Consider the following 26,723-nt stretch of genomic DNA (forward strand, 5'->3'; position numbering starts at 1 on the left):
CCTGACCTATACAGCGGAACCCGAAACCCCACCACCCTATGGCACAAGTCGAAGAATATCCAGCCCATATGGTCGCAGAACCGTCTAAGCCTCTGATTCAGACCCTCCACTCGACTCTATACCAAAGGTCCGCAGTCAGTCCTGTCGACTATGCTGCAGATGGTGAGCTCTGCTTTCATCCCACTAGCAAGACTGGCAGTCTTCACCAAATAAGATAGCCACCGGAAGCCAGAGAGGATTTCCTCCGATCCATAGCGACACACATCATTGGTGAGCCAATGAGCGACCACATGCAGATGGGTGCACCCTGTGAGATACTCTGGGGAAGGCGAAACAAAGACTTCGCTTTGTTGCCAGAACACTTAGAAGATGCGACAAACCCACTAAAGAGACAGCCTACATTATACTTGTCCGTCCTCTGCTGGAACATTGCTGCTCGATACGGGATCCTTACCAGGTAGGATTGATGGAGAACATCAAAAAAGTGTAAAGTAGGGCAGCTTATTTCATGTTATCGCGCAATAGGGGTGAGAGCGTCACTGATATGATACACGAGTTGGGGTGGCAGTCACTGAAACAAAGGCAGTTTGCTTTGCGCGAGATCTATTTACGAAAGTTCAATCACCAACTTTCTCTTCCGAATGTGTAAATATTTTGTTGACACCCACCTATCTAGGGAGAAACGATCATAATAATAAAATAAAAGAAATCAGAGCTCGAACAGAAAGATTTAGGTGATCCTTTTTCTTATGCGCCATTCGAGAGTGGAATGGTAGAGAAGTAGTACGAAAATGGTTTGATGAACCCTCTGCCAGGCACTTAAGTGTGAATTGCAGAGTAACCATGCAGATTTAGATTAAACAAATCCATTGTCATCCTGACATCTCATTTTACTCTCCACAGGTGACAGTCAAAGTGTCATCTAACACATGAATAATCTGCGAATTCTAATTTTAAAGTAAAATAGACTGGCATTTCTACATCTATGTATACATCTACATCTACACAGATACTCCACAAGGCACCATACGGTGTAAAGCAGATGGTACCCACCCGTTACTAGTCATTTCTGATCCTGCTCCATTCACAAATATAGCAAGGGAAAAATGGCTGTCTATATGCCTCCATACAAGCCCTAATTTCTCGTATTTTATCCTCATGGTCCTTATGTGCAATTTATGCTAGTGGCAGCAGAATCATTCAGCAGTCACCTACAAATGGAGGTTCTCTAAATTTTCTCAATATTGTTTCTCAAAAAGAATGTCACTTCACTCCAGGGATTCCTATTTGAGTTTCTGAAGCATCTCCATACCACTTACACATTGTTGTTCGAATCTACCAGTAACAAATCTAGCAGCCTGCCTCTGAATTGCCTCTATGTCCTCCCTCAACCCACCTCCTATGGATCCCACACACTCAAGTAGTATTCAAAAATAGGTCACATGAGCATCCTATATGTGGCCTCCTTCAAAGATGAACCACATTTTCCTAAAAGTGTCCCAATAAGCTGAAACATTTGATACACATTACCAATTTTGAGTTATATGTGGGAATGTTAACAGCACAAATTTATCAAGTAACAATGAAAATTCACTACTTTCTCCTTATAATTGCCTGGAAGCCATTGAGCAATGGTTATTTATCCCCAGAAACATAATCTATTTTGACTGCAAAATCTGGCTACTTTTGAAACTGGTGAGAATAGTTCTTTGGCTAAAGCCAATGCTTCAAGATGGCACATTTCACTGGTCACTGCGCACCAATATTGTTGCTTCTTATCTACATAGTCGCAGAACCTTTTTTTGAAGTCCAGATGCTTTACTTCTTGGCTGCGGGTTTTTTTTTTTTTGCCAGTAGTGAATACAATGCTCGATCACATCATAGTTCCTTCTTCTGAGTGGTGTCCAATGTTCTCTACTTCTTCAATAATTTTAAGTTTTTCTTTAGCTGTGAATATGTGACAACAAGAGCTTGTAGCCATAATTAACAAGTTAACACATGATTAATATTTTATTTCAAAAATGCTACTGACACGTCGCAGACTGAGGCCCCAATAACACTATTGTATAACAGGATCTACTGTTGGAGGCGAATTGGTACCAGCCTCATTACAATTAATCCATACAACCAAAGCCTTCACCCTTACATTCAGACAATAAATAAATAAATAAAGAACAGACTATTCGCATATACACAGTATTAACAGGATCGAACTTCACCTTCAGGAATCACTAATCACTTGGCAAGACAACTTATTCCTTCGTGCTTGAAACAGTAGAAGTTTATGACAAGAAAACTGTTGTCGGCAGGTATATTTTGTGACTTAGAGGGTTTTAATGGTCAGACACGGTATCCTTGCAACATTATGGAACTTGGTAAGTGTAACAAACACTTGATTTCATTGAGAAGTAGAAAGCAGCTTTACACTGTTACATAATGGAAAATGAACTTGGATCTGACTGTGGCACTGTAAACTGGGACCGTAAAAAAGGTCCCACACTTGGGTCTCATATTTCATGAGAGAGAGAGAGAGAGAGAGAGAGAGAGAGAGAGAGAGAGAGAGAGAGCTATGAGCATGTATACACTAGAAGAGATGTTTCACAGTAGCCAAGATGAACATGTGCTCATAGCTCTTAAAGTATGCATTTTAGAGCCCATGTTTACCAGACTTTTTGCTTTGAATGATCACTCCTATTATAGCCCTGAATATTGACCATTTCTCCTGGGAGAACCTGTACAGTGAGGTAACAAAAGGCATGGGGTATCTCCCAACAACATGTCTGACAGCCTTTTGCCTGGCATAGTGCAGCAACTCAACATCGCATGGACTCCACAAATCACTGGAAGCCCCTGCAGAAATACTGCGCTAGGCTGCCTCTCAAGCCATCCATAATTGGGAAAGTGTTACCACGTGGGCTTTTGTGCATGAACTGACCTCTCAATTATGTCCCATAAATGTCCAATGGGATTCATATGAGGTGATCTGGGTGACCAAATCATTTGCTTGAATTTTACAGAAATTTCTTCAAACCAATCGTGAACAACTGTGGTCTGGTTACATGACATTGTTCTTTGGGAACATGAAGTCCATGAATGGCTGCAAATGGTCTGCAAGTAGCCAAACATACCCATTTCCATTCAATGATCAGTTCAGTTGGACAAGAGAACCCAGTTCATTCCATGTAAACATGGCCCACACCAATATGGAACCATCACCAGCTTGCACAGTGCCTTGCTGATAACTTGGGTCCACATCTTCATGGGGCCTGTGCCACACTCAAACCCTATCATCAGCTCTTACCAGTGGAAATCGGGACCAGGCCACAGTTTTCCAGTCATTTTTAGTCCAACCAATATGGTCACAAGCCCAAGAGATGTATTGCAGCCAATCTCATGCAGTTAGTAAAGGCCCTCATGTCAGTCGTTTGGTGCCACAGCCCATCAGTACCAAATTTTGCTACACTCTTTAGATGGACACATTCATTGTATATCTCACATTGATTTCTGCAATTATTTTACATAGTGTTGCTTATCTATTAGCACTGACAAGGCTACACAAACACCGCTTTACTCGGTCAGTAAGTAAAGGCTGTCAGCCACTGCATTGTCCATGGTGAGAGGTAATGCCTGAAATTTAGTACTCTCAGCACACTCTTGACAATCTCAGAATATTCAATTCCCTAATGATTTCTGAATGGTACGTCTCATACATCTAGCTCTAGCTACCATTCAGTTTTCAGAGTAAACGAGACACCCATAATCCATTTTTCAATCAGACAAGGGATTGGTGTAAGCGAAGGAGGATTTTCTGATCTGCCCCATGAAGTACTGTCTAAAACAAGTATGATATTTAGAGATTGGGTACAGCATGACGCCAGATAAAATATATGTGAGGACCAACAGTGTTTCCTATTGAGCGTGAGTCCCAAGAATTTCAGGGTTTCAATAAATGGAAAATCTGCAGGACTGAGATGTGAGGATGGTGGAAGAAACTCCCTACACTGCCAGAAGTTCACACTGACAGTTTTTTCAATAGAAAAGTGGAAGCTGTTGTAGATGTTCCATGTGTATGACAGTTGAGATATCACTGATGTCATCATTCATTCATTCATTCAAACAGGTCCATTGGAGAGCTGCAGTAGATCGCAAAGTTGTCAACAAAATGAGAACCTGAGGTGCCTGGTGGGAGACAGTCCATGATAGGGTTAATTGCTATGGCAAAAAGAGCTACGCTCAGCAAAAAAGACCTGAGGCATTCTGTTCTGAACAAAAGTGTTCGCAAAAGCTGAACCCACATGAGCCTTGAAAACAGGTCTTTTTAAAACTGCTGAATACAATGGGGCAAGCACCCTTAGAAGCACCATGTGTGCATTGTACAGAAGAACGCGAAATCCCAAAGATTGGCTAAAATTTACAGACGCGCAAAATTTGGCACGGACTTCGATGTGAGATGCCTTAGGTTCCACAACGAAACATTGTCTCGAAATTTGGTAGAAAATCCGAAGAAATTCTGGTTGTAAAGTACACAAGTGGCAAGACGCAGTCAATACCTTCGCTGCGCAGTGCTGATGGTACTGTTACCGACGACTGTGCTGCTAAAGCGGAGTTATTGAACGCAGCTTTCCGAAATTCCTTCACCAGGGAAGACGAATGGAATATTCCAGAATTTGAAACACGAACATCTGCTAGCATGAGTTTCTTAGAAGTAGATACCTTAGGGGTTGCGAAGCAACTCAAATCGCTTGATACGGGCAAGTCTTCAGGTCCAGATTGTATACCGATTAGGTTCCTTTCAGATTACGCTGATGCAATAGCTCCCTACTTAGCACTCATATACAACCGCTCGCTCACCGATAGATCTGTACCTACAGATTGGAAAATTGCGCAGGTCGCACCAGTGTTTAAGAAGGGTAGTAGGAGTAATCCATCTAACTACAGACCTATATCATTGACGTTGGTTCGCAGTAGGGTTTTGGAGCATATACTGTATTCAAACATTATGAATCACCTCGAAGGGAACGATCTATTGACACGTAATCAGCATGGCTTCAGAAAACATCGCTCTTGTGCAACGCAGCTAGCTCTTTATTCGCACGAAGTAATGGCCGCTATCGACAGGGGATCTCAAGTTGATTCCGTATTTCTAGATTTCCGGAAAGCTTTTGACACCGTTCCTCACAAGCGACTTCTAATCAAGCTGCGGACCTATGGGGTATCGTCTCAGTTGTGCGACTGGATTCGTGATTTCCTGTCAGGAAGGTCACAGTTCGTAGTAATAGATGGCAAATCATCGAGTAAAACTGAAGTGATATCAGGTGTTCCCCAGGGAAGCGTCCTGGGACCTCTGCTGTTCCTGATCTATATAAATGACCTGGGTGACGATCTGAACAGTACTCTTAGGTTGTTCGCAGATGATGCTGTAATTTAGCGTCTAGTAAGGTCATCCGAAGACCAGTATCAGTTGCAAAGTGATTTAGGAAAGATTGCTGTATGGTGTGGCAGGTGGCAGTTGACGCTAAATAACAAAAAGTGTGAGGTGATCCACATGAGTTCCAAAAGAAATCCGTTGGAATTCGATTACTAGATAAATAATACAATTCTCAAGGCTGTCAATTCAACTAAATACCTGGGTGTTAAAATTACGAACAACTTCAGTTGGAGGGACCACATAGATAATATTGTGGGGAAGGCGAGCCAAAGGTTGCGTTTCATTGGCAGGACACTTAGAAGATGCAACAAGTCCACTAAAGAGACAGCTTACACTACACTTGTTCGTCCTCTGTTAGAATATTGCTGCACGGTGTGGGATCCTTACCATGTGGGATTGACAGAGGACATCGAAAGGGTGCAAAAAAGGGGAGCTCATTTTGTATTATCACATAATAGGGGAGAGAGTGTGTCAGATATGATACGCGAGTTGGGATGGAAGTCATTACAGCAAAGACGTTTTTCGTCATGGCGAGACCTTTTTACGAAATTTCAGTCACCAACTTTCTCTTACAAATGCGAAAATATTTTGTTGAGCCCAACGTACATAGGTAGGAATGATCATCAAAATAAAATAAGAGAAATCGGAGCTTGAACAGAAAGGTTTAGGTGTTCGTTTTTTCCGCGCGCTGTTCGGAAGTGGAATAGTAGAGAGATAGTATGATTGTGGTTTGATGAACCCTCTGCCAAGCACTTAAATGTGAATTGCAGAGTAGTCATGTAGATGTAGATGTAGATGTAGAATACTCATCTTCCAGCAGGTACCATAGGCCTTCTCCAAATAAAAAAACACAGCTGCAGTCTGGCATTTCTGCAGAAAATTGTTCATAATATGGGTTGACAGGGTGACGAGATGATCAACAGCAGAGTGATGCTTACAAAATCCATACTGGGTGTTTGTTAGCAAATTCCAAGACTCCAGCCACCATACCTGTCCACCATTGATCACGTGTTCCATCACCTTGCACACACTTCTGGTGAGGGAAATTGAGCAGTAGCTGGACAGAAAATGTTTGTTCTTACCAGGCTTGGGTATGGGGATTACAGTGGCTTCACGCCAAAGTCTGGGAAATGTGTCATCTGTCCAGACACGATTATATGTATGAAGGAGAAAGTGCTTGGTGCCAAGAGATAGGTACTGCAACATTTCAATGTGAATATCGTCCATCCTGGAGTGGAGGATAATTATGAGGTGAGAGCATGTTTCAGCTCTCTCATAGTAAAAATGGTATTGCAGCATTCACGATTCTGAGAGGGGGAAAGATATCTCCAAGCTGCCTCCGCTTGTTTCCGAGGTACGAAGGTGGACAGTAATAGGCGGAGCTCAAGATCTATGCAGAGTATCGACCCGGAATGTTAGAAATATTGATAGAATCCACAATGGCATTGTTCACTACAGTCAGACCAGAAACTGAGAGATGTGACTCGTATACAGAAATTTGGTGTATGTTACCCCAAACAACAGAAGAGGGAATAAAATGGTTAAAAGAATTAGTAAGAGAGATCCAACTAGTTTTTTCCTAACTCCGATAATGCAATGACATTTTGTGCCCAACTGTTTATAATGAATACAGTTCTCCTTTGCGGGGTGGCCCTCAAAGACATGGAGAGCATGTCTCCATGCATGAACTGCATCACAGCATTCCTTAGTCCACCAGGGGACTGGGACACATTGCAGTAGGAAAGAGGTACTTTACCTGATCATCACTGCTGTGGAAACACTGTTCATTAAAGGTTGCCAGTGAAGGGCACAGCCTCCAGTCAGCTTTAGAAAGCTGCCAGTTGGTCTTGCACACAGATGGGACATGAGTTAGCAGATGAATTACGTCCGCGAAATGGTTGCTCAAGTATTTATCTGAGAGGACAGACCACTCTTAAAGGTGGGCAATCTGTGAATTACAGAATAAGAGATCCAGATGCGAGAAAGTGTGTGTGTGTGTGTGTGTGTGTGTGTGTGTGTGTGTGTGTGTGGTATAGAGACAGAGAGAGAGAGAGAGAGAGAGAGAGAGAGAGAGAGAGCGCACTTGTGTCTGGGTGTTCAATGAAATGGTTTGGCTATGAATGTCATCCCAAATGAATGTCAAGACTCCCTCACGAGCTGGAGTTCCTTCCTCAGAAGGAACGTTGAAAGGTACTGGAGTGAAGTGTATGAGGTCATAGTGGTCTTGAGGATGTAATTTCGTTTCTTGGAGGCACTGTGATCACAATAAGTCTGCCTTATACGATCTGATGCCATGAATGTTCCATTGGTGAACAGCCATATTAGATAAGATGATTCCTCTTGTAAGGGGCAATTACTTTGGTGGATGCCCAGTGCCAGATTTCAGCTGCGTACTACTACAGGGTTCTGAGGCTGGAGAATCCTGTTCCATTATTTCTTCAGGGGTACCAGTAACCTCCAACATCACTCAGCTGACTCCGGGGTGGAGAATCAGGTGGTGATTCGCACTGGTGAAATAGAGGTCGACAGGACAGAGGTGTTGTGTGGAGTCACTGCAGTAGAGGACTTCCGATGTAGAGAAGGGAAAGAACATTTCACTTTGTTTGACTTCTTAGAACCTTTGCTTTTGTCAGATCTGGACCCAGATGTTTGCTGACTTGAGGTGGGCAAAAAGTCATTTCAGGAGTATTCCCTTTTAAATTTTCATTCTTCTGTTTGTGCGCAAGTAACTTCACCAGTGTGGGTGAAGGTTTTTTTGTGTGTTGAGCAACTATAGTGGGCAGAGGTCAGGACGTCACCTTTATCACTAGAAGATTTCACAACCATAGCACTGAACAGGAGGTTGCAGGTCTATGTGGCAGTATCTTTCATGGGTCATGATGTTGCAGCAATGGTACTGTAATTGCTGGATACTGGTATGCAAGGCTTTTAGAAAGCTAAAATTTTGCGAGCAACACTGAGGAATACCTTTTCTTTCCTTCAAATCTCCTGAACAGCTCACTCATTGAGGTATGCAGGGCATTCGCAGGATGAAGCAGCAGAGATTCCAGTGCAGTTGATGCAGTGGGGAAGAGGAGGAGGTGGGCAATCTTCCTCATGAACATCCTTGCCACATATTGTTATAACACTACATTGGGTTTGGTATGTGCACAGTCTGGCAATGATAACTTCACACACTGCCTTAATCTTCTTAATCTTTGATAGGAGCTCTACTCAATCAGACATTAAGCAAAGGATGCAAGTAAGCACAAATTCTGCATCAGCCCTCTTCATAACCCAATGGATAGTAGTTATGCCTTGATCAGAGACATAATATTGTCTATCTCCCTCCGTCATTTCATCAAGCAGCTGAGTGTATATGACACCACTTGAAGAATTCAGTGTTCGATGAGCCTACACACAAACAGGGTACCCATGGAGAGTGAAGCTTTAAGCAGTTTTGGGTTTGATAGGCACTATTTGTCTCTAGAAGCAAAGTTCCATTACACAAGCAAGTGCAGGATTTTAGTGGGCCTGCAATTGTATCCACACCTTTTCAAATGATGTATAGGTTCACTGTAGGAAAGTTCTGACCACCTTCCGTTTGTGACACCATGAGGCAGCCAGTTGCAACTGGAAGATTCTTTGTTTCTTTGGCCTAACTCCATTTCTGTTTATTAGATGAAGGTCACATAGAGGAAGCCAATGTAAGTGACTGTTCACACCTCTTGAATTCCAGAAAGGGCAACCAATTGGTTATTGGGTAGGTAACAGCTCAGGCAATCATCACTCCCTGGGCCTAGCCTTTACCAGAGAGTAAGCACAAGCCCTACTTGTCGACCTGGGTGCTGGGAGTCATGCATTACCACATCCTTTATGCATCATGCCTTCAGGCATGCACTGGGAGGAAGAAAGACAAAGAAGGAGATCTCAAATGCTGAACTGGAAGGAGGACAGAAGTCAGAACAAGAAAGGAGAGAAAGACAAAAATAAAATCCACCTAAGTCTTCCAATACTTTCACAAGTTTCCATTTCCTGACCATATGCAAGACATGGTCCCCAAGGGAGGGGAGAAAAAATAGTAGGAGGATAGATATGCAGCATGGAAAAGGATTACAAAAGAGTTGAGATACCCAGGGGGAGGGGTGGGGAGAGGGGGGCATAACTGCTGAGGCTGGCACTCCTGGAATAAATAACACTGCAGATCAATGAATTAGCTACAGCCTAGGGAATTGTTTCCAGAATGAATCCTTCACTCTGTAAAGCTCTGTTGGGGTTAATAGAAGAATCAGCACTTTATGGCACTATGATGTTATGAGCTAGTTAAAGTTTGGTGCGAAGTTCACAAAACTGCAGATTTTATTGACAAGCCGTGTTGAGAATGCATACTCACTCTGGTTGGTTCCACACTTCTTTCCTTGGAAGCATAAAATGTCTTTCTTTGGTCATATGGTTTAACAGATCTCCACGATCTTGAAAGAGTTTATGGCACTTCATACATATTAGGGCATACATCTGATGTCTGATGTAGTTGACAAGTTTTACCTAAAATAAGAGAGATTTTCAGTTAGCAATTCTAGATCAGCTTTGTGAAACAAACAACAGTATTCTACAAATATTACAAGCATTAAGGTATTTTGACAAATTGCACAATGGAACTGAAAATATAAGAAACTGAGGTGTTGGTAGCAATATTAACAAGACTACATAATAGTTTTTTGAGCGACACCATGTTATTTTGTGTAGGAACTGCAATATTAAATTTTTAATTATTCTCCGTGGCAAATAATGTTATTGGGTCTACTAGAGCACTATAAAGTGATACAGACAGTGTTTTAACAAACTGTAAGACAGAAATAGTAGCACTGTCACAGATAAATTTGTGGAAAATTGGGAACAAAATACAATTATATACATATAAAAACAGACCACTTTTTTTGGTCATCAGCATTTTGGACTGGTTTTATGTGACTCACCATGAATTCCTCTCCCGTGCCAACCTCACCTTGGAGTGACATTTGCACCCAATATCCTCAATTATTTGTTGGATATATCCCAATCTCTGCCTTCCCCTTCAGTTTTTAGGCCCTACAGCTCCCTCAAATATCAGTTAAATTATTCCTTGATGTCTTAACACTTTTACTATCAACCTGTACTTTCTTCTTGGCAATGTTTTCCACATGTTCCTCTCCTCACCAGTCCTACAGAGAACCACCTCATTTCTTACTTTATCAGTTCACCTAATTTTCTACATCCTTCTATAGCACCACATCTCAAACGCTTCCATTCTCTTTCTTTTTTTCAGTTTTACCACTATCAATGATTCATTTACATACACTTTCAGATCAGTAATAAAATGTAAGGCACACAGTAAAGTACAACAAATCGTTTTCAGCAAGCAGAAGCTGTATATGACTTTCGTTGGCACCATGATTTGGTGGCATTGGTTTTCATATCCTCACATGTTACAGAGGGGACAATATTTGAAGTATGTCAACTGTGGTCAGGACTAACCCTGCACAGCATTTTATACGGATCTGCCTCCTACGTCATTAGCATGTGATATCTACTAAACGTGCCCCCGCTGCCATGTTAAGAATCCTGGTTTTCTGAACAGCAGCAAAGCTTTGGAGCCCATTCAGAAAGAGGCAGTGAATTACAGGCTCTAGAGCACATACAATCAACACAGAAGAGACCACCTATTCATCACAACCACAAAGGCAAAAATCTACATCCATAGGGGTGAACATGTACACTTGACAGCACAGCACAAGAAATGACTGGAGATGAAATTTGAAGCACCTGTCATGTTATGCAGGGTGTACAATACTGCTAATAAAAGCACACCTGTGACTGTGAGTGTAATCGAAGGATTAACGCTTTCTTGATCCAAAGCTTAGGAACACATCCTTAAAAAAAAAAAAAAAAAAAAAAAAAAAAAAAAAAAAAAAAAAAAAAAAAAAAAAAAAAAAAACTGTGCCACAGCATTTGTAGGATTGCAGACATATGAAATGGAAGTTCATGTTGTGAGGGAGAGGCAAGAGCAGAACAGCAGTGAGAAATCTCTGTAGGCAGGAAAGTAATCCTGTGATAACTGGACTCAATTTGAATTCCACCTATGGCAGTTTTTTGTGTTACTGAGTTAATTTGTTTAAGCTGTACAAAACATGAGACTAGTAGAACAAATAGTTCAAAGTATTATGAAGATATTTCACTATTATCAAGATATTTTGGCTTTCAGAAGTGCACAGCATGCAATTCCCTTTCCACTGAATTTCTTGTCCAAGGGCTCCATTGCTAATCTGCATTCAAACATCTTATTTTCTACCGTTTCCTCTTAAGTGATTAGTTTGACTTTCCAAGTGTCACGACAGACCCCATTTCTTGCATGGTTTATTTTGTCTTTGACCATACACAGTGCTTGACAACTGCTGAGGAACAATTGGCACTTGCTAAAGAACACCTGCCAATGCCTACAAAACAACTGACCAATGATAGTAAAAGGTAATGTAGATAGCGGGACATGTCAACTGCAGTGAAGCCAGTACATGAACGCTCTGTACGCATTCAACAGATCATGCAGTGTGTTGTTGTTGTGGAATTGATTAGCATGACATTCTGTGTGGTACAGCAAGATAGCTGCAAGAAATCACTCAACTTCTTACAATCGTGGACGAGCAACTGGACAACTTCAAGCTGTTCAAACTGTCACTATTGTGGCCACAGTAATGGGTGTGTCCAAAAGCGTCATCTCATGATTAAAATATGTTGCTGAAGGTGGAAATGCTATGCAAAAGCATGCACAGATTGCTGCAGATCTTGCAACTATTATTGGTACAAGCCTGTCTGCCAAGACCATGCCACAGTCAAGAAAGAGTTTCATGGTGTAGAGAGCAAGTTCGTTGGGGTCAGCAACAGTGGTCCAGAATGATATTCCGTGACAAATCCCGTTTTACTGTGGCAAGTGATTTTGGCTGCCAGTTCGTGTGGGGGGAGAGGGGGGGAGGTGAGGAAGGGGGGAGGGGGGATGGGGAGGGAGGGGGGAGTGGGGAGGGAGGGAGGGAGGGAGGGAGGGAGGGAGGGAGGGAGGGAGGGAGAGAGAGAGAGAGAGAGAGAGAGAGAGAGAGAGAGAGAGAGAGAGAGAGGAGGAGGAGGAGGAGGAGGAGGAGAGGGGGGGGGGCAACAATATTACATGAACATCACTGGTTTGGCCTAGGTGTTATGGTTTGGGCAGGCATTATGCACAATGACAGAACACCATTGCATAAGGTCCCATTACAGTATAATGATACAGCAGGGGGATTATTTTGGATCATTTCTGTCCATTAAGGGATGTAGCTGGCCCAGACTTTCTATTTATGGATGAAAGCAAACAGACTGAAAAATGAAGATACTGAATCTGTGGAATAGCCTGCATACTCCCCAGACCTAAACCCTATGCAGCGTGCCTGAGATACTCTTGACAGACGTGTTTCTTAATGAACGCCCTATCCCTGAACTGTGAAAGAATTGAAAACTACCTTGAGAGAGGAGTGGGACAATATATGTCAAGGACTCCTCGACTGTTTGGTACCCAACATGAATAATAATGGCAAAATGCGCATTAGTGCCCCCAGGAGAGCATATTCCTTACTCAGAGTCAGATATCAACCTTTATTTTGAGAGTATGACCTGCATTGAAGATGAATGTTATTTATGTCTGTTGTTCTACTTTCCAATGTGGTGAAATTTGTACCATTTTTTTTTGTTATAAATATACCACTCTACCCCCACTGTGTGTACTGTGTTTCATGTCATCCATCACTGATTGTGATTATTCCTGTCCAACAATGTCTTTGTGCCTTAGCAGTTGTCAAGCAGTGGATTTTCAATGAGTCAGAGCTCTAATGGAAAAAGGAAGCCACTTAGAAAGAGAAATTTCATTCTGCTCTGTAAATCACTCCTGTACCATTATTTGTGTGCATACTGGATACTTACCCTCCAGGAGACAGATTAATTCCTCAGGATATAGTAGTTGTACAGATGGGATCATGATATAATATGGGTATACTGGACAGCATCAAGTTGGTCATATACCCTGTGGAATATTCAAAGTCTATGGGGCCACATCCAACACAAAACAGCCCGAGAAACACAGACATTGTGAAATAAATTGTGGATAAACAGGGTAATTCATATACAAAGCAAGCACCCTTTCCAGCATTTTGAGGGAAGCGATACCTCCAGAGACAGATTTAAATCACCAAATGATGCTCCAGCCTGTTGCCTGAGCAGTGTGGTAGGTGGCATATCATTTTTAACTAAGGATAAATGAGTTCTGAGTGGCCTTAGAAAGAAGCATTTCAGATTAGTTTGTTGCTAAGCATCTGCTCATACAGTTGTGCACAAACTCAAACTGAAACCTTACAAAGTAACAGTAGTGCATCAATTAACTGTTCAACTGTTTCAGATACTTTGCTTGATGTCAGTGCAGCAACTGGCTATAGCATTCTGCACATGATGGAGAGATTAAATCTAAAATGCTCTTTTTTCCTGATGAAGTGTTGGTGCATTTATCATGGTACATGAAGTTGCAGAACAGTCAATTTTGGAATTCCATAACACCTCATCAGTTCCATCAAGAGTACAGTTGTAAAACTACTGCAGACTATCATAAGTGTAAGACTACAGTGGTTTCCCTAGTAGCTTTGGTCAGGAGAGAGTGGAGGAGCGATGTGCATTACTATCAAACATAGCAAACCCTCTGGGCTTTTCCCCCAGTTAGGTCATCCTTGTGGAGGAGAGTATAGTCCTATAGCACAGGGGCTTCAGAGACTTTAAAATGTGTTTCTTGTAAACACAAGCACAGGGCACTTAGTGAAGAAAAGCTGTCTCGATATGCTCTGGGAGTTTCATGCTATTGAAGGTAAGGATAACGGAGTTTTATTTCACCAGATCCCCATCCACCCTTTTCACAACACTTTGCAGATCAACAATACCTTCTGGAGCCCACTCATCTTTCAATTCTTCTTCGCGAATATCTATAACATCTCTGCATGACAACACTTTCGCTGTAGTTAAATGTGTTGTGTAGCTCTGATTTGATGGCATATTCCCCAAGGCGTCTGGCTTCCTGAAGGGTCATAACTTGTTGAGAACTATAAGTTTCAACCAGCAGTGTCCCATAACACAACTGTTTGACAGATTTTAAAATTCCAGCAATGCCCTCTAAAATTTCTTGGATGTAAAACAGTGAAACTTTCTCAAAGTTACCCTTTTAACATTTAACTATTAAAAACAAATTCTGACTAGCAGCATTTGTTCTGTCACTTTATACACTAGAACGCTGAAAAATTTCTGAGTCTGGAGGACTGGCTACATAAGTCCCCTTGTTACACTGGGTGTTGATACCAACCAGTTCCCACCCATTCTACTGGGAGGCAGACGAGAAAATTTTGGAGGGTCCATCTTGGCCCCATGAGCAGCCTACACAGCCCAGTGTGCCTAGGTAAGTCTTATACAACTGAGGTGTGGCTGTCCCTCAGAGGTTGCCCACTAATGACTGTTCCACCTAAACAGCCATGCACCTCTTAAGTGCACAGCACACCTTGAGATTGAGGTTTTTTTTTATAGAGATTTTTACTGTTCTTGTGATCCAGGTAGTCAAGCCAAGATCCCCATTCCCTGTGTCAAACTACATTCCACCATTGCACCATAGAGTGGTAACTGAAGCATGCCCACAGCTTAAGGTGACAGAGCAATGGCAGCACTTACCAGTCCCCAGTTCAGGATCCCCAGGTTTGGTCTGACTCTGATCAACACAAGTCACTTTGGCACTTATGAAATAGTTTAGATAATGCTCATCAGTATTGCCTTGACCCTCAAGCCAAGGATAAACAAGTCATCAGTTACATACCACCATTGTCTCTGTAGCAGTCCAACTTGGACTTAGTAAAATTTGTCTTTGTTTTTCATCAGCTATATGTCAAACTCAACCTTTTGCACATCCCTTCCAGATATAATTGTGGTATATTTAGTGTACAGACATTGAATTTTGGAACATTTACTGTGACATGTTCAGGTCATGAGATATTATTATTCTTTCAATATTCAGTAAGTGACTTGTTTTCAATTATTATGTTTCCAACTACCTCCTATCAGACGAGACACTCTTATCTGTGTTACAAAAAACTTCATATTCATTTTATATCTGGGTATTGTTCCTGTGCTGACTTTGGTGTACACTGCATGCATTCAATGATTACTAGAGAATAGACCAAATGGTGTACCTTTGAATTTGTACAAAATATCAGGTGTTAAGATGATAAGCCTGGTTTGTCTAGGTCTCTCATTTGTTAGCCTGAAATTACATCGTGGAAACATACTTCACAGCAGTTGACAGCTCTAAGTTCTCCTTCATCACTTGTAGTGGTAATTACTGTCACTGACATTTAGCGCTCATTCTGTGGCTTGAGTACCTTCCTTAGAATTTCCTTGAGCCTTACTGTTTAGCTGAGCATTTGTACTAATGAGTGGAAATAACTTTTACCTCAGCCTAATTATGGATGAAAAGTCATCTGTTGTGATAACATCTTTCACGAAGAGTGCTTGACACACTGACACATTCTTTCTGCTACATCTTTTCTTAGTTGTGAAAATATAACGAGTTCTATCATATTCAGATTTACCACTGTCAAAACACACTGTGTAGTTTGCCCTTGGCGTTGGGCTTTTATGCTTCCAATTATTTTGTCACAAAACAGACACTTTGCTGGTTGTCACCAGAATTTTAATTTTCATATGAAATTTCTCCTAACTACTGAGCTTGTCCTCACTGATTTCAAAAATTGCTTGGCTGTACTAACCAAGTAAATCTAGATGTTAGCAAAAACATCATATTATCCCATCTGTTCTAATTGACAATTTCTGTGGAGTCCCTTAAATCATTCAGTCAGAAGGAAGGGGAAAAAAACCACCAGAGTGGTGTAGTGAATTCCTTGTTTGTCAATTAAAGGTGTAATTTAATACTGAGCACTGATAGCAAGTTTATTAAGAAAGAACAATGCGAAGAGTAGACAGAGCTGATACAGTGGTGGGATCCTGTTTTCTTCTAATATCGAGGTTTCTCGAAGTATCTAAATACTTAGCAAACAAGTCGTCTCTACAGTCTTTCAGAATAATTTAGAAATCAAATTTCCGGACAAAGGAAATGTAAATTTAACCTAGGAAGTGTATGCTCACACGTAGGTAACTGCTGCTCCGTCCTTGCTGCTGGACAGGCTATGGAAATATTTACATACTCCAAATACATTTAAATTTCAGTCACTGAGCCTTCACATCAATTTCCTTGAGCTGAATGGAGTCTATGTACCTAAGTCATCATCAGTTTTTATCACCTCATGTAAACACATTACCATCTATTCAACCCCCAATGCAATAAGAGAAGTCTTGTAAGTTTAAAGTGTGTATGTATCTTTTTTTAAAAAAGAAAAAAAGAAAAAAAATGGAAACTGGTGTTGTAAGGATGGTTCTTAGCTATGTTCCATGAAAGTCTGTTCAGCCTTTTAAATTTCATCAACTAAATTCAATGAAAAGTTTCCTGTCAGTGCGATCTCTCGATTTATGTTACGTAATACGTAAGAACTACATCAAGTTACATACAGGGTGGTGCACAAAATGTGTTACAAATTGTTTCTTTCACAATTTATGAAGCACATTAGATATCCTGCTGGGATCTCTACAGCAGTACCAGCAGAGCTTGGAAAAACATATGAGTTACGAAATGATGTGTATTTCACGATACTGCTGCTAGAAGAGTAGTAAGCAGCAATGGCTGACAATGAAAGACTGACATCACAGCAACGATCGGCAATTGTGTTTCTTTTTCATGAAACGAAAAGCCTTGTTGTGACTCGGAGACATTTTTGACAACAGTTTAACACACGATGGGTCCCTTGCAAGAAGACCATCCACAGGTAGTATGATAAATTTGTACAGGAAGGAACAGTATTGGAAGCGGAGCGACCTCAGCCTAAGCCTGTTTGTTCACCGGAGAATATTGAAGCGGTACGAGTTGCCGTACAGAGAAGTCCTGGGAAATTATGTAGAAAGACAGTAGTGCAACTGCCGTTCAAAGCATTCCTAAAAATGACCTCCTTATGTACCCATACAAGATAACCTGTGCACAGAAGCTCACTGAAGAACACAAGCAGCAGAGACTACTGTTTGCTCAGTGAGTGGAGGATAAGGAAGAAACTCTCAACAACGTTTGGTTTTCAGACGAGGCGCATTTTCATTTAGACGTCGTGGTTAACAAACAAAATTTACTCTTTTGGGCCACTGAAAACCCACAAGTGCTTCATGAACGACAACATTATGCTCCGAGGATTACAGTGTGGGCAGCAATTTCCAGTCACGGACTTATTGTGCCATTTTTCTTTGAAGAAACTGTGAACAGCGAGCATTATTTGAGCATGCTTCATTCCACAGCTTCTTGCTACTGCCTTGCCCTTCAACACGCAGTGGTTCATGCAAGATGGAGCAAGGCCACATACTGCAAACACTGTGTTGGAGTTTTTACATGAGCATTTCGACATGCGTATCATTTCACTCAGGTTTCCAGGTCACTTCAATGACGGGCAAAATTGGTCCCCCAATAGTCCAGACCTCAATCCATGTGACTTTTTTCTTTGGGGGTACCTAAAGGAAAAAATTTACCGAAACGTGCACGTGATTTAATGGAGCTCAGAAGACTTATTCTTCAAGCTTGCAGCGAAATGACGGAAGACATGTGCCGTAGGGTAATCACTAACTTCAGTGTTCATTTGAAGTAAGTTAGGAAATGAATTGGTGGACATATTGTGCATGTGCTGAGTTAGAACAAATCTCCATGGACGGCTCTTCATTGTAGTATATGTTCCTTTCAGATTGTATTGACAATAAAGTTTATATTCAAAAACAAAGTGGTAACACATTTCATGCGCCACCCTGTAGTAGAGCTCAAAAAGACCTAAATAAATGTCCACAAAAACATATGCTTATATTTTAAAGTTAACCAACAATGATGAGTTCTGTCTTTTGAAGTCACTCATTTCAGCAGCTACATAGCAGGAGGGGGGTGACTGAGTCAACTGTAAAAGATAAATATAACCTCTCACAGAATTTTCTGTAGTTCTTTTTGAGGTCTACGACTCAGTATTAAATCAAATGACTTTTGCTGTAATGGTTTAGACAGCCTCCAGCAAGAGCGCACAACATCAGCCTACTTTCTTCTGGCTTTATTTAGAATTATCACCATTGCTTACTGCTTATGTTGCCTAAATTAGCTAAACATATACTGAAACAGTGTCAATGAATATATGTGTGAACTAAAAAAGGAAGCAAATAAATCAAGTAAGTGGCAATGGTAAAACATGACTATAGTTTTTAATGCATTTCAGTTACAAGTGAGACCTGCAAAGTATTTTAACGTAAAAATATTTTTAAGTAATAAAGTATAACACTTAGTACAAAATTAAAGTACGGAAGTACTGCTTGTCAGTCTTTCCAGTTCTGCTGAAGTCGATCTGCCATGAGTATTATTCAACAGCTTTCTGTGATTATATTCACAAATAGCAACACCTTGCAAGGTTTTTACATGACTTAAGGCTACATAAGCTTGGTCTGTTGCAAAAGTACTTTTGCCTAAATAAATGACACCGTTTTCTACAGAGGTCCCATGCAACTTAGGGACAGTAACAGCCCAAATTAAAATTATGGAAACATTATTCTTTCAGTGCTCCCAATCTCTCCAAGACCCTGAAACATCAGACTTTGTGGCTGTATTGGTATCCATTCACTTTTGTCTTTAGAACTCCCTAAAATTGATTTGTCATCAAATTCTACAAATACCCTTTTCAGGTGTTGCCCTTCTTCTAATTGATCTCTGTGGGGTCCACTCATTCCAATCTTTTAATAACAACACTGTTACCAGTGACCAAACCTTCCGAAACCTTAAAATTCATTTGCAACATGAAAAGCAGCAATTGTAATTTTTATTGAATTTAGTCCCCCCCGCCACACAGATTGCATCTTGCAGAACACGAGTTCAGTCACAGTTTTGACCGTAAGTGGCAGGTTCTTTGGATACATTGAGGACACTTAATGTATAATCCAGCAGTAATGAAAGTATGCAGTTCTAGAAATGATAGCTGCTGATAGCTGCTGTTAGCTGCTTTTTAAAATTTGCTTAATGGCCTCCCAACACAACGATGCTTGAATACAAATATTACTACTTATATTAAACTTAAAGCAATACATATTGTTTTTTAATTTTGAGTTTTGATTTTTTATTTTTTTATTTAAGTATTATTTAATTTTAGAGATTTTTCTGTGAAAATTTCTTTTCAATTTTCAATTTAAATTTTATACTGGCATTTCTTTCCACCCTAACCTCCATTGCAACAGAGTATAAAGGACAATAATTCTTTCTTTCATGACAAATTCCTCTAAAAACTAGTGTATATTTATTGCCACAATATTTAAGACAGCTCCAAATAGTGGGCGGTTATGGTTATCTCACATTAATGTCGAAAAATACATTTAATACAATTAAGAATTCTAAGATCTAAAGTCAAATATTGAGCTTGCACATTTGTCCAGCAAGGTATGCAGGAGAGCTTATGCGAAGTTTGGAAAGTAGGGAAGATCAGGTGAAAGTGAAGTTTCAAAGGGAAGTCGTCAGTCATGCCAGGATGTTCAGTTGAGTTTCAAGATCAAGTCCTGGTTTGGCACAATGTTTAATCAACAAGGATGTTTTAAAATAGCACATGTCTCACAGCAAAGTGAAAGAAACCTTATTTCATCCATAAAAGCACCTAAAGATGAGTGGCTCAACTAAAATAATGGAATTAGACACAACATACCAGTGAGATCCAGTTTGCATTTATGTAATTTATATGTCAGCTAGTTTGGTACATTACAATTGTTCTTCACAAAAATTTAAAATCTGCATTCAGCCACAAATAACAGATACAGTAGTAAAATCATGTATATATTCATACCTCTACCACATGCCCACAAGTTCATAATGGCCAAAACATCAACATATCACCACCATTATATTTCACATTTGTCAGCAAGTTTACAACTCTCAGGAGCACCAAAAATTTCATCCCATACAATCAAACAATAAATCACAGGAATTCAACTTTACACACGGTTAAGCACACACACACACACACACACACACACACACACACACACACACACACACACACACACACACACACATGCACATGCACACACATACACCTACAACAGTACAACAACAACAAATAAATAAATAAATAAATAAATAAATAAATGCAAACCTGTTCATAAAATGATAAGTGGTTGTCTTCAACAATCTGACTGTAATCAAATTCATGAGCTGAATCCATATGTTCTAAGGCATCTTCAAATGATGCACTTATTTCATTGCAAAACAGGCATGTAACAGTACCAGTTGCATCAAATGGCATTCCAGAAGCCATCTTTTCAGTTTCTATTTTTTCTTCTTCACTGTCACTCTCACTGTAACTACTGGAGGAATCTTTTTCTGCCTGTAAATGTGAGAATGATAACATATTAACAAAACTTTTGATTTCACAAATCAGTAAAGCCAATAAATGTTACATAGTAATGCCAATAACAAAAACAAATTCAATATTCACCTGTATGTCGCGCCAATTCCTGCCAAGTTCCAAGTAATTTACAACGTAAAATTTGTCATAACACTTATTGTCTGGGTTTATGCTTTTGTGTTGCTTTTTGCGCATATGCTCCTTTAAAGATTCACGTTTTTTAAAATACTTTTCACAATACAAGCACTGCAGCCTGTAAGGAGAGAAATTTATAGTAACAGTCCATCAAAGAGCAAGCATTAGTATGTAACATGCACCACTCCATTCTTATGTTCCTGAAGTAGTAAGAAGTTTGATATACAGATTAGAAGAAATTGTAAAGGAAGACATAATTTGATTTCCTTATTTTCTACTGCATTTCTGAATTTTTCTTTGAAAGATAGCTTACAGAAACACTCAGAGTTGACTCATCGAAAAGGTAATGCAATGATTCGCACTATGCGGAACTAATCCTGACTCAATAATTATGTTTAGTGCCAAGTAAGCTTTTCAAAACAGTGTGACATTTTGATGAGAGTCACTATTATCAACTTATGATGAAGTAGCTGTGTTATATCTGTACAGGCAGTGCTGGAGAGAGGGGATACTAGATAGAAAGTGGGAGTGGGAAGAAAGAGGCCACCACCTAAGTCCTTTCAAAGTTAGTTGTCATAGCCAGTAATAGTCCAAAGCAGATCTCAGGTAATAACCTCTGTGGTTGTTTTCTAGGCCATCACTGATTAGACACAGTGCATGTTGAAAAACTCTCACCATCTGGGGCTCAGAATGATCTCTCTGTAATGCAATTCTTTCAGAAGCAGGTGGCTGAATGATGTCATCACATCAAAGCTCACCAACAGATTGTCCTTGCCCAGCAATTTTATGAACATGTATGACTTCTTAATATGATGGACATATTGTCTTACTAAAGTTTTAAGTGCTTTCATCAGATACTTGCCTAATCGCTAGGTTGGTGAGCTAAAAGTGTTTGCTTTTGGACATGAGGCAATTCCTTCCTTGTGTAGTTGTTTAATCCTATTGTTAGGCAAGTCTGAGTTCTGCAGAGAACCAATTTTCTTCTACATGGTCGGTGAGACCCCATACTGGTCAAGTTCCTTGTATGGTGGATCTTCCAGCAAAGTTTTAATTTTCCATAGTATATGAAAGCACACAACGTGACCACTGCATTGCCTCTGCTAGCAGTATGATAGTATTTACATTGTTGCTTTGCATGTGAAGTGCCTTCCATTGTGCTACCATACTGTTTGCTTTTCAAGTGCTGATGCTTTAACTGGATACTGGATGAAAGTAATCTCTGGTTTTCATACATCCTTCATAACCTTAACAACATGAAGAATGAGGAAGTATTTCAAATATCACATTGATATATGACACTTTAAGTTCATAAGTATGGTAAGTACTTATTTTTTATGAATTCATTTTGACATCTGGACAGCCTAGTTATTTCATGTATGACAGACTTATTCATATCTCTTAACTGACATAGCCATTAAACAACTCAGTTACTTGCCAATGTATTCAAAACTGTCCAGTTGGTGACTTGACTGCTTATCTGAACACAGAGTGTTGATAATCCCCTATGTGACTGAAGAGGTTATGCATCTCCCTCTGTTCAGTTCTGTTGTTCCAAGTGGCACACTGCATCTTACAATTTCACAGATTTGTGTATCAAATATTTCCAATTGATTGCAAGACATAAAAGACTAGCATTATTGATTTGAACAATTAATTGATCAATCTTTAGAAATCAATAACCCAAGTCAGACAGTAAGTAAGGAAATGCTTGATTTTATCCACTATTAGCAGATGCTCATCAGGGAAAAAAAAGGAATGAAGTTTAGAGTTTAATGTCCCATCAATGTCAATGTCATTAGTGATGGAGCACATGCTCAGATTGGGAAAGGATGGGAAAAGAAATCATCTATGACTTTTTCAAAGGAACACCTTGGAACTTGCCATAAACACTTTTGAGTAACCACAGAAAACCTAATCTGGATGGTCAAACAAGGATTTGAACCACAGTCCTTCCAAATGCAAATACAGTGTCTTACCACTTCAATATGAGTAATTGGCAGTTCAGCTGGTTGAGCAGGGTGGTGGTTACAGAAGTGCTCATTTAGCGTGATGTGTAGCAGCAATTCTTGGTATGAGAATACTGAGAAACTTCAGAACAGTAGTGGCAATAACACTGAGTTACTGCTCCAAATAGAAACGAAAAGATAAGAGTGGGACACATTTTCTTATAACATACTGTATGTCTGTAAAGATGGTAGCACTGAACAGAAATATCACCCAAAAAAAACCCCACACAAATGAAATTAACTTGAATATGCTTAATGACAAGTATGCACACACTGTCCCCCTCCTTCCTTGGCCTATTGGTAACAGAAGGAAATGTTCAATAAAAGTAGTTATGGTTAAAATTTTCTTTCCTACCATTGAAACATTTTATCCCGTTCCTCACAGAGTGAAAAAATCTTGTGGCTACACAGGACTTCACTACTATTTTCAAACTGGGTGGGAGTTATTAATGATGAATTTCACTGGCATGTGTGCACACAGATATATGCCATATTAATAATTATGGATTCTGATGTCAGCTGATTTTTGATGGTAGTTTATTTTATCAGACTAGTTTTGGGCCTTTGCCTATCGTCATCAGTATCTGTATTTCAGGAAACAACTATTTGTTACACCATGTTATTGATAGTATATAGTGTTTTATGAGTATGTAGGGAAGGAATAAAATGTGTAAAACTAAGTGTGTAACCACATTGAAGGATAAAATGAAAGTAGCAAACCAAAGCTGAAAATATTAACTATAAGGAAGAAAGCAGTAGAAGGTGTTAAACCAATATAACAGACTACCTGGGCTTGCTGCTCGTAAGAATTAAAAAGGATGAGCCAGACACTTTGCAACAAACTAAAATCCTCAGCCTAAAATCACATGGCAAGATAAACACAGATGGTGAAAAGATGAACACCAAGTAGAATAGAAAGCACCAGAGGGGGCGAGGAAGAGTTGGAAGGAAGGTAGGGTGAAGGCCTGGAAGAGAAGGCCAGACACCCATCCTTAGATTGAGTGATAAAACCCCTCTCTTGAATAAACCTTAAAACAAGATCAGGCATTGAGGTGTTGTCACCTAACACAGCAGGTAGTGCATCAGGAAGGTTAAAAGTCTGCATTAGGGGGTCTAAATTCGGACAGTCCAACAAGATTTGGAACACTGTCAAGTGTGAACCACCGTGACACTGAGGTGGGTCCTTGCAACATAGGAAGTGACCATAAGTCAACCACATATGGCCGATGCTGCGCCAGCAAATGACAATGGAGTCATTGCTAGAGGTTTGCATGTAGGACCTCCAAACATTTGTTATCTCCTTCACCATACATAACTCATTCGGCAAAGTCAGGAAGTACCATTCTGTATTCCAGAGCCCAAAAACTTTGTGGCGTAATACCGATCGAAGATCAGATTCCAGTGTGCTGATCTTAAGACTTGGTTTATGAGTAGCCTCTTTAGCTAGCCTTTCAGCAAGTTCATTTCATTTCATGGGATTCTGACATATCCCAAGGTCCATACAAAGACCACCGAGCGTCCAAGTTGTTTGAGGATGTAAACGGACTCTTGGATGGCCATTACCAAAGTGTGGCAAGGAAAAAACTGCTCAAGAGCTGGTAAGATGCTCAAGGAGTCGTTACAAATGAGGAAAGACTCCCCAGCACAGGAACAGATATGCTCAAGAGTATGGTAGGTACCTACCAGCTCTGCTGTGAAAGCACTGCAGCCATCTGACAAGAAACACTGTTCAGTATTTTCTCCATGGGCGTATGCGAACCCAACATGACCATCAACCATCAAGCCATCCATGTAAACTACCTCTGAATCCTGGACATATCAGGAATAGAGAGAAACAGGCAGTGGAGGGCTGCAGTGTGAACCAAGCCCTTTAGCATGTGCAATAGGTCCAGATAAAGCTGTGGTCGAGGTAGACACCATGGAAGTGTACAAGGATGGACCTGGAGGAGAGATGATAGAGGGAAAGACTCAAGTTCAGTGAGAAGGGACGGGGCACAGAATGCAGCTGTAATCCCTAATCTGGACCTCTGTTGTGGGAGATGGATAGCCGCATTAGGCAAAAGCGGATAGTAACTTGGATGTTTAGACGAGCTGCGAATATGTGTGGTATAATAGGCTCGCAATCGTCATCACATGATCCGCAATGGAGGAACATCAGCTTAGAGAAGTAGGCTGTTTACAGGGGATGTTCAGAAACCTTCAAATAGAAGTTGAATTCCACAGTGGTGTATACGATCCAGCGTCCGCAGTGCTGAGGGCAATGCTAAACCATACGCCAGGCTCCCATAATCAAGATGGGACTGTAAAAGGGCTTTGTACAGCTGTAACAGGTAGGGCGATCTGAATGCCTGTCAGTGTGACTCAGGCATAGAAGAATGTTAAGGATGCTGCCAGCACTTTTGCTTAAGCTGATAAAGATAGGGAAGCCAGGTTAAGCAGGTGTCGAAAACCAGTCCTACAAGGCGATAAGAGTCCACTACATTAAGAAGATGGTCATCAACATAAAGTTGTAGGTGCACTGGCTGAGTGCTTGTATTCATTTTCATTGGAGCTGAGGTGTCTGTGAGGTCTAGGTCCTCAGGGGATGCTAGAATCTCCATCTCATCCTCAGATGTGAAAGTTATAGGGAGTGGTAGTGTGGAGGCCACTGGAGTTTCTTGCTTCTCAACCATTTTTTTCTTCATCGGTTTGCCCTCTCAGTGCTCTTTAGGGGTTTGCTGGGAGAGCTACCCTGAAGTGGCTTCAGGTGCAGATGAAGAGAGTGAAGTCATTTGACCAGAAGCAAATGGTTCCTTCAGCCAATGGCTGCTGTCCACTTCTGCATAGGAGGAGACCTTAGAAGGGAGAGTCCCAAAGGACCCCTTCCGTGTGAGAGGAGCAGGAGGAGGCTGTTGCTTCTCCGGCTGGGAGGTGGGGACCAGTGCCCCTGCTGTTTTGTGGGGCACTACTCCCAAAGTAGGTGCTTTGGAAGCTACAGAAGAAGAGGAGCCCCCAGCCACCAAATTGAGGGTGGGGGGTGGGGGAGATATAGTTGGAAGGCCCTGAGGGTCCACTGTAGGAGGGATAGAAGAAGGGACTACCATTGACAGCAGGGGCGACGTCATCTTTGCCTACGGCATAGGTGGACACCAGTCAGAGTGCAGCCTGTCATACTTCTTTTTAGCCTCTTGGTAATTGTATTCCATAATTTTCCTCTCCTTTTGAAGAACAGTGCAGTCCAACGAGCAGGGCGAGTGGTGGTCTCCATAGTTGACACAGTTGGGAGGAGGAGAACGTGGAGTATTCAGATGCAATGGATGTCTACAGTGCTGGAATTGCACCAGAAAGACATGTGCCTAAATTTCCAGCACTAAAGCATGACATAAGGGGAGGGGTGTATGGGTTTACATCACACTGGTATACCACCATTTTGACCTTTTCAGGGAACGAATCACCCTCAAAAGCCAAGATGAAGGCACTGGTAGCAACCCTATTATCTTTCAGTACCCTACAGGTGCGCCGGATAAAGTGAACACCCAGTCATTCTAAGTTGGCACGTAGCTCATCGTCGGACTGCAACAGGTCTTGATGGAAAATAATCCCCTGGACAATGTT

General features: G+C 40.9%; 1 protein-coding gene across 2 annotated transcripts in view; it reads right to left on the minus strand.

Annotated features, from left to right (window-relative positions):
• Positions 1–26,723, minus strand: part of LOC126298628 (zinc finger protein 277) — a 121,748-nt gene that overhangs the window by 34,268 nt on the left and 60,757 nt on the right. For both annotated transcript variants that reach the window (XM_049990038.1, XM_049990037.1), the window contains exons 5-7: positions 21,079–21,241; positions 20,737–20,967; positions 9,801–9,952 (exon numbers count right to left, since the gene is read on the minus strand). In XM_049990038.1, coding sequence (XP_049845995.1) covers positions 9,801–9,952; positions 20,737–20,967; positions 21,079–21,241 — 546 coding nt within the window. The remainder of the gene's footprint in view (positions 1–9,800; positions 9,953–20,736; positions 20,968–21,078; positions 21,242–26,723) is intronic.

Source organism: Schistocerca gregaria, chromosome X (assembly GCF_023897955.1).
Source record: "Schistocerca gregaria isolate iqSchGreg1 chromosome X, iqSchGreg1.2, whole genome shotgun sequence".
NCBI classification, from domain to species: domain Eukaryota; kingdom Metazoa; phylum Arthropoda; class Insecta; order Orthoptera; family Acrididae; genus Schistocerca; species Schistocerca gregaria.